This window comes from Lepisosteus oculatus, chromosome 1, assembly GCF_040954835.1.
Source record: "Lepisosteus oculatus isolate fLepOcu1 chromosome 1, fLepOcu1.hap2, whole genome shotgun sequence".
In the NCBI taxonomy this organism is placed as follows: Eukaryota; Metazoa; Chordata; class Actinopteri; order Semionotiformes; family Lepisosteidae; genus Lepisosteus; species Lepisosteus oculatus.
In genome coordinates this window covers 32,325,910-32,339,529 of record NC_090696.1, presented here as the reverse complement: position 1 = coordinate 32,339,529, position 13,620 = coordinate 32,325,910, and the positions used below count along the sequence as shown (strand labels likewise).

The following is a 13,620-nucleotide window of genomic DNA, read 5'->3' as shown; positions in this document are numbered from 1 at the left end:
TTTAAAACTTTCTAAATAGGCAGCAAAATCATTAACTCACCATCTCACCATGGGGGAAAGTGAGCATTTCCATGAACTGCAATGCGGTGTGCCCCCTTCCTACTCATTGGTCACTGCAATGACTACTCTAATGTGATATACGAGAGAATAAGTTCAAGTTCTCAAGCAGACCTTTCAACAAAGAAATCTTCCCCTATGAACTGCACAAAAAGTTCACAAGTAGTATTTGTAAGCCTGCTTGTTTGCAATATCATGGGGAGGCAACACATTACTGAAAGTCTTGTTGCCTCATTCTGAATCGCAGTATGGCACTGTGCATACCTGGAAATTTTGTCTAGTTTTTATGTAAATTGGAGATTTTACAAGTTACTGTGTACATTTTACTTTTATTGTGATTTTAATCGTACTCATCAATGCTGAAATATAAAAATAGCATTGCAGTTTCCCTTTACATCTCAGAGGTAGACCCAAAAGTGAACAAAAATGACAAGTTGGTGTCAGTCAATGAATGCAAAGATGTTTTTGAGAGAAAAAGGCTAAGCGTTAACAACAGTGGTCATACCAAATATATAAGATAAATCTGATCAGCAAGCTTATTACTTCTACTTTTTTCTAAAAATAGCTGTAATACATTTCTTAAAAGTAAGGGCCCATTTCTTTGGCTCTGGAGAGTCTGTTTTGTACAATGCTCAAACTTTTCATTGACTAAAAACCTGGAAACTGTTATAATAATAATTAAGTCAATAATTGATTAAACAATCTGATTAGGATGCTGGGTAGAAAACCAGAAGGCCCTGTGTGTTTCTACACAGGTGGACCGAGAGTGTGGATCACTGAACTAGAGGGATTAGGCAAGCAGTGGAAACCCTTTCAATGCTCTAACTACTCCGAATTCAAGGTTCTATTAATGAAGACACATCATCTGGGTCCTGAAACAACAAAGTAGCTCCTAATCAAAATAGTCCCACAGCTATGTTTGACAGTTTGGATAAGATTTTTCTCTTAGACGTCTGATTTTGGTTTTTGCCACACAAAACATTTCCCTTTTGTCAAAAAGTTAAACTTTTGACTCGTCTGTCCCAAGAACACTATTCATTCAGGTGATCAGAGACAAAATTGAGACAGGTGACATTGTCCTTTTTAGAGAACAATGGTTCCTTCCTGACTGTCCCCCAGTTCAGTCTTTTCCTGATGGTTGAGACATGAATACCATCACTATTCATGTCTGCAGATCCTTGGATGTTACTCTGGGGTCTTTTGTGAATTCCTGAGTGATTTACCAGGTATCTCATAGGGAGAATTTGGATGAATGGGTAGATTCATCGTGTTCTTGAACATTTTTAATTTGTATCTGTCTGGAAGTGGATGAATGTCCAATATTGTTCTGTAACCCTCTACAGACTGATAAAATAATCCAGACTAACAACTACTCTTTTTCTGAGCTCCTCTGAAATATATTTTTAATGGTATGACATTATTGACATACCAAGTACAGTAGTACTTAGGAACTGGAGAATTGTTAATGTAGTAACCATCCTTAATATTGTCATATTGGTGCATAGTGAAGTAATTATGCACCAATATTACTGACCTTGATTATTTCTAACAGTATGGAAATTACAGATTTATTAGAATGGAACTAGAGGATCACCTGTAGGGAAATAATATCCTAGGAAATAGTCGACATGGATTTAGAAAAGGCAGGACTAGTTGAACCAAATTGTCAGCGTTCTTTAAACAAGCAACAACAGTAATGGATAAACACTGGTCATGCAATCTATTTAGATTTTCAGAAGGCTTTAAATAAAGTTCTTCATTACAGATTCTCAGATTGTGGGTGGTAAAAATTGAGGGAAATGCAAGTGTTTAGATTGAGGAAAGAGAGGATACAGCTAAAGGATGTATACAGCACCAGAGGGGCACCAGAGAGATGTATACAGTACTTGACCCCTGGCTTAAATTTATATACCGTAAATGATCTAGATTATGGCATAGTTGATAACTAAATCAAGTTTGCAGATGATACAATATCAGAATTAGTATGTACTAGTCAAAGCAGCAAATAAAATGGAAAATTCAAAAATATCTAGAAAACATTCAACTCTGGGCAAACACATAGCAGATGAAGTTTAATGCAGGGGTTTTATATGCAGGTAGTAAAAACATGTAACTCTGAAATCAAATAGGTCTGCTGAGCTAGAAGAGGCTACTTACGAAAAAACTAAGTGTTTATGTTGATACAGTATATCATTTACATCGTCTAGAAAATGTTTCAGGGCTGTGTAATATTAAAACAGCAACTTACCCCCTGGGGATATTAAAGAAACACTCTCTAAAAGATGTTCAAAAAAATAAATGCTGAAAACTAAAGGTCACAATGTACAAATCACGTGGAATATTTTGATTTAGTGGGATAGCGTCAGATTAAAACTGCCAAGATTTTTTGATTGGCTATTTGAAGTCAAATAACAGCTGAATCAACAAATGGAATACCAATGATGCCTAGATAATTTCTAAGCAATTACTTCTTAGTTTTAACTACTTTTCCATCAAGACCCCACTCTTTTCATGTTGTTTTTAACACAATAAGAGACACAAGAATAAATTATAGATGTATTTCTCCCAGAATATCCCACGTCTGGAGTAACCGAAGAAACCAGTGAGAAAAGGAATAAACCAAAAGGTAAGTTTGGCATTATTGTTCATTTAAATTTGTTAAAACCCACTCAGTGTTTTATATTTAGACAATTTTGAAAGAAACCACTACCTTAATAACAGTAAGTTTCCACTTTTCATATACAGTACAGTATATATATTTCCTAGATTTCTCCTGTGTTTTGCCAACACAGGGCTACATTTCATACCCATTAAACAGTACGTTTGTTCAATTTGTCTCTTGTTTTTTTTCTTGCAAGACCAAAGTATCACAATGAATTCCTCATCACAATGTTTAACTTCCTGGTATTCAGAAAACCAACTGAATATCCTAAATTAGGAGTATCTAAAACTTGAAATATTGCTACTTGAATCTTAAAGCTTTTTCATTTTTCACATTATGAAGAAGCTTAGTTTTAAAAAATATATATATAAATAGACAACTGTGTATTCTTAAGTCATGAGACTTACACAAAGAATTACAATGACAGAATTTAGGTTGCATCTGTAGCTAGAGATTCATCTAGATCATCATCTATTTCCAATGTAACATGCACTTAAAGAAACAAAATTAAGTATTTTTCAGTATGACCCTTATAAATAACTAAGAACAAAGTGCAACATGATATGAGGAAACGAGAAAATGGAGTGTATGTAAGTTACTCACACTATGCCAGCCAGAAAGCAAAGAGCTAGAATGTGAATCAGAAACCTGTTAATAACTGTGCTCCCTGTGTAAAGCCACAATTATTCAACACTATCTGAACATGGGAGTATGGAGTAATAATGCATTGTAAAATCCAGGGATGCATTAGTAGGGTTAATTTGAACATTATAATTACTACCAAATTATAATTACTACAGAAGAACAAGTAGAAAACAATTGATTGCTGAAGATTAAAATGATGGAAGAATGATTCTGTTGAGGAGCCTTCTTAAGGTGTGTCCTTCCTTGAGCTCCTGAAATAATACAGCTGAATATTGTGTTTTTTCTTCATTTTACTTTTCGGCATGGAATTAACCTCTACTTGTTCCTTTACAGCTCTCATTACCCCCACTCAAAATACTTCTAATTACTCCTAAGACACAATGATCTATGAATATCTGCATTTTAAGATTGTTTTTTTTTCCAAAGACAGCAAAAGGATGATTACTATTGTAGGTTGTGTGATAAAGACACAAAAATTACAAAATTAAGAGAGCTGACATAAGGGCAAAATCCTCCTTCTATTCCATGGTGTCTATTGAAAAACAAATACATTTCCACACATCCACAGTGTGATATGTCTATAGATATTCTTAAATGTCTGTACGCTTTTTTTGTTTAATGGGTTCACTTTTTCTCTTTAAACATTCTGCCTAACTGTTTGGTACTGTTTGGTTTTAATCATTATATATGACTATGCTCGATCAGCAAGTGAAGAGAAATCATTACCTTCCCATTTTTAATTTTATTAACTATTTTTTGTATAGTGAAACAGGATTTTGTCTATATCATTTGACAAATTGAAAAGGGCGAGGTCCACATAGCTCGGACTTTAGTCCCAAAAGTATAATTACCGGAAACACACCAGTCAGGAAGCTGGGACTGGAAGCCTATAGTCTCAGTTATTCTGAAAAGATTTGTTCCCAGCAGGGAATCACAGGAATAAATCCTTTCTCAGCAAAAACACTGTAGCCTGGGTTATCTGAAGATAAATGAAAAGGTAATCATATATAGTATATAAAGGACAAATGAGGTTGTAACAGACTTTCTTTAAAATCCAGTACTCGACTAAACAGTTCATGCATTTTATTTGCAATGCTACACATCTACACATTACGAACTTTGTGTTCCTTGAACTTTATTTTCAAAATATTCTTAAAGTATATTTATGTTTTTTCCTTATCTCTCAGATAATTAAGAAAGTGGCACTTAAGAATTTTTAGTTGCCTTAATTATGATGAAATCCACATTCAAAAACAACAAGTAACATGGAACAATTTTCAACTCTTTATTGTTAGAGCATACATATCAATGTATCTTTGAAAAGATGCAGCAACAGGTGTCTGAAGAACCAAAAAGAGGCCAAACAATTTTCACTTCAGTCCAAGAATTTATAGCTTGTTTAGTAAGAGAAAAACTGAAGTGCCTCAATAATTCTCATTAAATCTGCCAACAAAGAATTAAATTACTCAATTTATACTTATATTTCTGTAATTAATTAAGATTTTTTTCTTTTCTTTTTTTTACAGATCAGAGAATACTGTGGGTCATATTACCTGTACTGGTTATATTGATAGCGATTGTCATCCTAGCAATGAAATCCAAATTTATGAAGGTCCACTCAAACACAGGTATTTATTGAGCTCAAAGTGGAAGGAAATATTTATTATAGAGTTATTGGAATCAGTGTATCTTAATGTATTTTGTAGTATGTAGTATTTTAGTTTTTTTTTAAATTCTCAGAAAGTGTTACATTTTTAGGTTGCTGAAATGAAAGTATGGAAGCCCGTTTCCGCCAGGGATTAAAAAAAAACCCACTATGGTATCTCGCAATTGCGACTTAGTATCTCAGAATTCCGACTTAGGATCTCAGAATTACGAATTAAAAACTCAGAATTGCGACTTCATATCTCGCAATTGCGACTTCGAAATAGCCCACATTTCATTGTCTGTCCTTTTGTTATTGTAATGGATTCGGGTTCTAGGGCTTGTGCCTCACTGCATTGGCTCGAACCCAGGTCTTGCCTGCTGAGCTAAAGAAGACCTTCTTTTGTAAGTAAAACAGGACATACAAAGGAAATATGTAAAAAGTATAAGTTCCAGCTTTTATAACTGTGAATTCCTCTGGATGTGAAGTTTCTATTTCTGTATCTTTCTTCATATTCTGTCTCCATTTTTGTATTTCTGGTGTTTAAATAAAACCTTTTTTTTAAAAGCCTACCGTCCACTATTCCAACCGGGTACTATGGAAGCCTCACTGGCGGAAATGGGATTCCATAAAAAATATTGAAATTAGATTTTTATCATGGAACTGTACAAGACAAGTCTTCAGGCCTAAAGATCCTATGATCCTGTACGATTCATGAATATATTGTAACGGAACGGCCGCCATACAGGTTGAGGGCACCACCCTCCCCTGCGTATAACAGGGATGCTGGCCGCCGGGGCTAAAGAAAGTCTTTACTCAGCTGGCAAGACCTGGGTTTGAGCCAATGCAGTGAAGCACTAACTAGGGTGGGAGAGGCAAGGGCACAAGCCCTAGAACCCGAATCCGTTACAATAACAAAAGGACAGACCATGAAATCTGGGCATTTCAAAGTCGCAAATGTGAGATAAAAATTCGCAATTGCGAGATATAAAGTCGGAATTCTGAGTTTTTAAGTCGCAATTCTGAGATATAAACTCGGAATTTTTAGATAATAAGTCGCAATTGCGAAATACCATAGCGCATTTTTGTTTTACTCCCTGACAGCATGGATGGGATTCAGAAATAATTTTGAATTCGAATTTTGTTTCTGAATTATTGCTCCAAATTACAATTGCACCATCTGAGAGGAAAGGATAATTGACACAATAATGAAAGGGTTTGAAATTTATAGAGACACATATATACATCATTTGGACGTTCTTAATTTAATAAAAAGTCCTTAAGATATATAAAGTATAGATACTTATTGCTCTTGTTATTTTTTATATTTTCAACAGATGGAACCGAGAATGATACAGAGAAGTGAGTATGAAAAATACATTATTTTGGCAGAGTCAGATTCTGAACTATACTATTGATACACCCTTTTACCATCAGTAATAGTATTATTGGTGAAGCTGGGGATGAGGTCTGCAGTTGTGAAGCAATTACCTGCTACTACCAACCAAAAGAGTTTGATCAACCAAATTAATTCCAGTCATATGTAACGTTTGTGTGTTTGTTTTCCTAATATTCAAAATACTTTTCATGGAAGGATGATTAGGAGAAAAAAGCAAACTTATCATTTTAATTAAAACGAATAAAAAATTACTCCTGGGGATCGTGATTATTGCTGTACTCAAAATAAAAACAACATTTCTATAGTATTTATAGTATTGTGTTTCTTGTCAAAATCAGGACCGCCACTTACAAAGATGGTGTGATGCTTTTGGGTGTAAAGTCATCTGGGGGTGAAGGTATGTACTGTATGTACCACTGTTATGTCAATAATAATACGAACAGACAAAAATGATATTTTCTACAGAATATTTTATGGCAAGCAATGGTTGCAAGGCAGGATACACCCTGGACGGGATGCCAGTCCATTGTATGGCAGACACACAGACACAAACACAGCCACAGACATGCATGTACACCAGGGCAAATTTTCCTATATGGTAATGAACATACCAGTATCTCTTTGGGCTGTGGGAGTAAATTAGAGCACCCAGAGGAAACATGGGGAGAACATACAGTATAAACTAAAGGCAGTTAGCACTGTTAACAGGAATTGAACCCAGAGCCCCAGTGCTCCAGGCAGCAGTGCCAACCAATGACACCCTCTCCGTGAATTTATAATAATGAAACCTCTAAATTCCATTTTTATAATTTTATTTATTTTACAGTATAACATTTTTTATTTATTTAAGAAAGGATTATTATTCAATCTGTAAATAATTCTGTTTTGATGTCATGATATTTTTGTTCCAACATGGGTGTATAATTAACTCTTGGGACACATTTTATTTATTTTATTGTAACTTATATAATGCAATACATATTACTAATTGTGATTTTTTCAACTACATTTTAACTTGTGATTAGTTACTTATTAATACAAATTAATACAATTACCATGATAATTCTACAAAATACACACGCAAACCTTTCAAATATTTAATTTTGTAGTGTTTTCTAAGGCTTTTACCGACTTGGTGATTTCTTCTCATTTTTCTCAAGCAAACAGAACAGAGGAAGTTTCAAGCTTTTTATATCTCATTGTGCTTTTCATGTAATGACTCCACGCAAGTGTTTGAATATGGGAAGGTGTTTCCTGCAATTTGTGCTCCACCCCAGACACACTAGTGAGAGATGAAAGATAGACTTCCTCACAACCACTCAAGCTATTTTAAAGACAGCCATTGTGTGCTTACTCCAGTACACAGAAATGTCAAAGACTACAGAATATCTCCCAAATACATTGAAAACTGTACACAAAGCTTTCATTAAAATGCTTGCATCTCAGAGTTAGGAAGTGCTCTGCGGTGCTAGAAAATTGCATTTCCATCCAATGGTTCTTTTTTCTAACTGGGCTAGTGTATGAAATCTGCTTAACATACTGTACTTTACTGGTGAACAAACAGTATTGTCTTCAGCATCATATATACTAAACAAAATATGCCAAAGACCCAAGTTAAAAACATACAAAATAATTGTATTTTGCAAATATTTAAGGTATTTCTGAAATTCCACATGGTGTATATAGCCCCAGAAACAAGATAAAACTCACAGCCACAACGATTTAAATATATACACTACAGAGTAATGTCTCCCTTTCTTAGCTTTTTATTAGAATATTAATACTAATCAGTACAGAGAAATTATTAATTATTAATTTACAGTTTATCCTATGTACTATTAAAAAATAAGAAAAAGAAGAATTATTGCTCAGCGAATTATTCTAAAATCCTTTACAGAACTTTAAATCCTGCATGTCTGCTAATTGTTCCCAGTCATTCCTTTAGTCTTCTGTTCCTTGCTCTAAACAAACATAATTATTTGAATCACTTACTGGATTGGTAAAAATGATCACCTTTGCCAGTCTTCAGCAGACAATTTAAAGATATCAATAGATACTAAAGTATCTATTGCAGCGTTCTAGCTATGGGATGTCTGTATTTGGACATGCTAACTCTGGGTACCAGACAACAGGGACCTCTGCTGGTTTGTCTGATAATTACATTTTTTTTTCAGCTGGACCCTAAAATCTTTACTTCATTTAAAATGCAGTATACAGTATATATGACTACAGTATATTCAAATTTGTGTGTAAGTGTATATTATTCTCTACAAAAGTCAGCTTTAGAATATATGTTGAAGACAATATTGGCTGTATCAATAATATATACTATATTTTATATGGACTTTATTATATTTATTATTAATTATTTAGTTTTTCTTTGTGGTTTCAGTTTTACAAAAATAGAAAGAAAAGGAAAGCAGAATTACAACTTTTTGGATTTGATCCAACTATGCATTGATAAAAAGGGGAATACAAAAATATTTATCTTTCATTTATCTTTTATTTGTCTTTAATTTTATTGTATTGAAAATTGTAATATATTTGTACTGTTTTTAGATAGTTAATAATAACAGCATTTTTATTTAAATGAAATAAGCCATATAATGTTTATTGCAATTCACCTAAAACTTGTATGTTTATGTTTCAGATCCTACAAAATGAAGTGAAGATGTCTCCTACCTGCAGCATCCAAATTGATAGCAACAGTTTCCTATTTGTAACAGTGTCTCACAGAAGTCTGGTCACTTTTTTAATTTTCTGAATTCATTCTGACAACAATTAAATAGGATGGGAAAAACATTTTTTGTGGTTTGGCAATTAGTCAAGGGTACTACTTCCATTTTTGGCTTCTTAAAATTCTGTTTGTGGTACCCTAATTCCTCTCATGTTCTTTACAAATTCTACAAAACAAGATAACCAAACTAAAACTAAACACTATAAAATTGTATCACATTTAATCCTGAAACAATACATTTGTGACATTCAACATACAAGGCTCTGTGAGGTTACTTCTCAGAATTAGGCTTCTGACTTTGGGCAAATCTGTTATTGAAAAAACATTTTAATTGAATACAACAGAATAGTAATTTAGTAATATTATATATATATACACTTATATAGCACTTTTCTGGACAATCCACTCAAAGCCCTTTACAGGTAATGGGGACTCCTCTCCACGACTACCAATTATTAATTCTCAGTAATAATTCTTTATAAAGCATTTAGCATGTGTAAAAGGTCTGCTTTGTGTTATAATCTATATAACATCATGGACTGTTGAATTTGCTGGTTACAGTGGTGTCACTGCCCTGAAATATCATCAGTGTTCAGATCTGCTTCATCTTGATTGTTCTGGCTGTGTAAAATAAAAGCTCAGAATTGGTTTGTGCCTGAGACTGAATCTGAAGTGTAGGCACAAACATGCTTCAGTGAAACATGACGTAGATCAGCTGAGAAGGCTATAGAGTTTAGAGAAGGAGAGTTTAAATTTGTATAATGTTTTGACTAACGAGTGGTATATAATAAGACAGTTATGGCATTATCTTTCTCCTTGCTTGTCAAGACTAATCAAATTCCGCACATTATTCCAAGGGTTACTCTTTGGCATAATGGGCTTCACAGCACTTTAAGTGGTGATGATCAGGAGCTCAAAGCTGTCCTTGGAATAACTACTCAGAACTGGCTTCCAGTCATGTCCTTTACAGTTCATCCAATTAATTCTCAAGCTACAAGGCCAACAAGAGGGATTTGTTGCATGAAGCATACAGTATCCTTAAATATGGTGGTGATAAAAAGTATGTGGTTTTATAGTTATATATTTACAAGATTTCTTTAATCAATGCATCACCAAAGGCTCTGGAATATAATGGGATGCCACAGGATAAGTCGATCTGATGCTGTGAACAAAATTATAGTTTGAGGTTTTCTTTAGAAGGCTTCAATAGCAGTTCATTCATATCATCTGAATCTAATGCAGAAACACACGAAGTGGAGTTTGATATAAGACATATGCATCATCTCAAGCAACAAGAATCCATCACTAAGAAAAGAGTTTCACAGATCCAACATTCAGTTCATACAGAGAAATAAAGTCCAGTAGACTAAAAGCGGTTGTTTAAGAAAATGGAATAAAGAAGTGATCTAATACTTCTGTGAGCCACTCTGTCCTGCATTCAACAACACTTTGTTGTTTATTTAGATCTCAATTAAACTTTCATCATTGTGTATTAAACTATATACTGTAAAGCATTATTTTTATTTAATTTACTTTTTTCAACAGATATAAAAATACAGCCATATTACAATATTTACAACAATTTATGTGGTAATAATGTTTGTTAAATTTCATACTTGTGTATAGTGTTTCCAGTATTTGTTCTAAATAAGGCTGTACTTTTGTTGGTGAGAAAAACTTCGTTTGAATAATGTGTAAGAATTAAGTAGCACTAGATGGCGGAACCAAATATAATAGACTTTACAGCTCGTATAGAAATAATAATTCTGCTGTAGATTTGTATTTTCTTTTGAGTGTTGCTTTTGGTATGTGATTTTAGATGTGTGTTTTTAAGAGCACAATTCCTTTTTTCTTTAAATATGTTTGCCTTTTTTCCAAATGAGGATTCTATTTTTTTCTTTATCACAATACAGTGTTTACAGCTGTGTTTGTATACTTAATGAAAAAGAAGTTTAATTGCATTCAAATGCTTTTTGCCCTGAAATATGTATACAGTATATAGTTTAACTTACATGTAGCTGACTGACTTTATGCTCAGGTTATAAAGCCTAAAAACAATTGCTGCTGAGAAGAATCTTTTTTATCCTTGTGAAAGAACATGTTCATACATCAAAGTCAAAATCACAATCTACACATATGCATAAATAATTATATCTCCGATCCTAAACTTTCACAAACACATGCAGACATACAGCATTTGAGGTCATGTGCATGTGAAAGATGGAGAAAAACATTCACCACCAGGTGGCGTTATATTATTACTGTGTGTACCTGACTTTTAACTGTTGCTACTGTACGAGTAAACACTACACAATCACTTCAGATTTAAGTGCAGTGGCATAAGGTTCACTTGTGTATTTGTTGGCCCAGGTGTAACCGTATTGTGTGTTTAACATCCCATTGAGAGTGAAATGTGTATTTAAACAGGATTTCATATTAGATTTGTGCAAGAAAATGTGCAAATGTTTATGCAAGGTCTAAATTAGCCTGCATTTCATGTTCTTGTAATTTTTAAAACATCTTTGTTGCAACCTAAAAGTTCTATTATCCGGGGTGCAGAACATTTATTTAGTGAGACACTTGATAAACCCATACATACTAATTTTATTAGCAGATATTAGACAAAACACTGGGTGGCCAGCAGTTTTGAGGGTGGGCTTCCTTTCAGGTGTTAAAGGTTTATGAGAATGACTGATGTCGTAGAGTCCATTGCGTAAACATCCCAACAGAAATGCAATTGGAGTTCTTAAATATTATCCAGCACCACTTGAAGGTGAATGCTTTTTCTACCACTGTTCACACATCCCATGATCCAATCTATGAATTATGTGATTTTCAGATACTTCTCAAAGGCAAGTACAAAGCAGTATCACTGTCTTGTGAATGCATTTTTACAAACCACGTGAAGATTAGCTTAAAGTTTCTTGCAGCAGCTGCTTATTTACTTTGATGAAGTGTCCGGGCTGATATATAGTGAGCTTAGTCTTATGATTACATAAGAAGCTTGGACTTGCTTTCTGCCTCATAAAAATAGTTTGCTGTGTGGTAACACTCTCTTTAACCTGCAGTGCATTATGAATGCAAAGAATACTATTAAAGTTTTTTTTCTGTTTATATTAAAGATTTAATATTTTATGTTAAAGTCTGTATATTATTTAATATGTTATTTTGCAGTTTAATGCAATTCATACAATAAATATACTCTGTAATAAATCTAAAATCTGAAAATGGAAAACAGTATTTTGCTTGTAGCACTCAAGAAAACTAATTAAAATAAGATTCTATGAAATTCTATAATGTGAGCTAGTCTAGTATTTTAAGATCAAGAACTCAAGTAAAAATGAAAGTATGGGCTATTGTGTCAAGATTGTAATGATACTCATCTAATATGGCTGTGACTATTAAAATATTAATACTTCTATTACAATCAAATTAATATAAAATACATGTTGAGTTCTATAGATGAGAACTGGACCACTTTCATCACAAGCAAGCAGGAGTAAACTCTATCTCTCAAATTGCATTGATTCTTCTAATCTGTAGATAGAAAAGAATGCATCAGAAACTTAAGTTTATCTTCAAAAGTAAACAAATATCAAGGTCAGAGTGCCATTTGAGGGCTAATATGTTAAATAAGAGATATAGTCCTGAAAGCCTTGCAAAACCAACTTTTTAGAGGGAAATCGGAAGAGTGTCAGGGTATGCAGTTTCCAAAGTATCTGGAAAAACAAGACTGGATTCACATATTGGACAATGTGTTGTGAAATTGGTATTTTGATTTAAATAACAGTTTCTTAAGGAAATTAATTGTGCAGTGCAGCAAAGTATCTATCTCATGGAATTAATTGTTTTCAAGCATGCACTAAAAACACACACTAAAATTGCATAACAGCCCTGGGAAATAAAAAATTACAGTAAATTATACATTTTGTCTTTCTTCATTCAGAATTAGAATGTGGGTATAAATATAACTGGGACCCACAGAAACAGACTGAAACTTTCTTTGGCAGATGTTATTCAAGAAACCCATAAATGATAACTCTTAAATATTTCAAACATTTATCATGCTTAATAATGGGTGGGCATTTATCAAAACCAGTAGCTTTCTTTTTAGAAGATAATGAAAAAACTAAGCCCATCCTTTGATTTACAAATGTAATTCATTCCTTGAAAACTGTTGATACAGTAAAAATTTGCAAACTGAAAATGGAATTCCCATTACTTGTAAAACGTGATTTTTTAAAGTGGCTTAGAACATCACCCAATATTACGTACTGTATTTGTAACCTATGAGAGCACTGAATCATCAAAGAGCACTTGTTTGTCAAAGATGCTTGTTTATGACAGTTAATTACTTTATTCATCCAAGTACAGTAATTAACAAGATTAATAAAACGTGTAAAAATTCTAAGAATGATGACGCACTGAGGAACTGTTTTGTGGGAGGCTGTAGTGAGTGGTCATGTTACAAGCAT

At 33.4% G+C, this 13,620-nt stretch overlaps 1 protein-coding gene across 1 annotated transcript in view; it reads left to right on the top strand.

Moving 5' to 3' along the window:
* The window catches only part of LOC107077121 (uncharacterized), a 38,051-nt gene extending 25,771 nt beyond the window's left edge, over nt 1-12,280 (top strand). Inside the window, exons 10-14 of the mRNA XM_069189310.1 lie at nt 2,627-2,683; nt 4,891-4,992; nt 6,347-6,371; nt 6,747-6,805; nt 9,059-12,280. Coding sequence (XP_069045411.1) covers nt 2,627-2,683; nt 4,891-4,992; nt 6,347-6,371; nt 6,747-6,805; nt 9,059-9,072 — 257 coding nt within the window. The 3' untranslated portion in view covers nt 9,073-12,280. The remainder of the gene's footprint in view (nt 1-2,626; nt 2,684-4,890; nt 4,993-6,346; nt 6,372-6,746; nt 6,806-9,058) is intronic.
* The last annotated feature ends 1,340 nt before the right edge of the window (nt 12,281-13,620 follow it).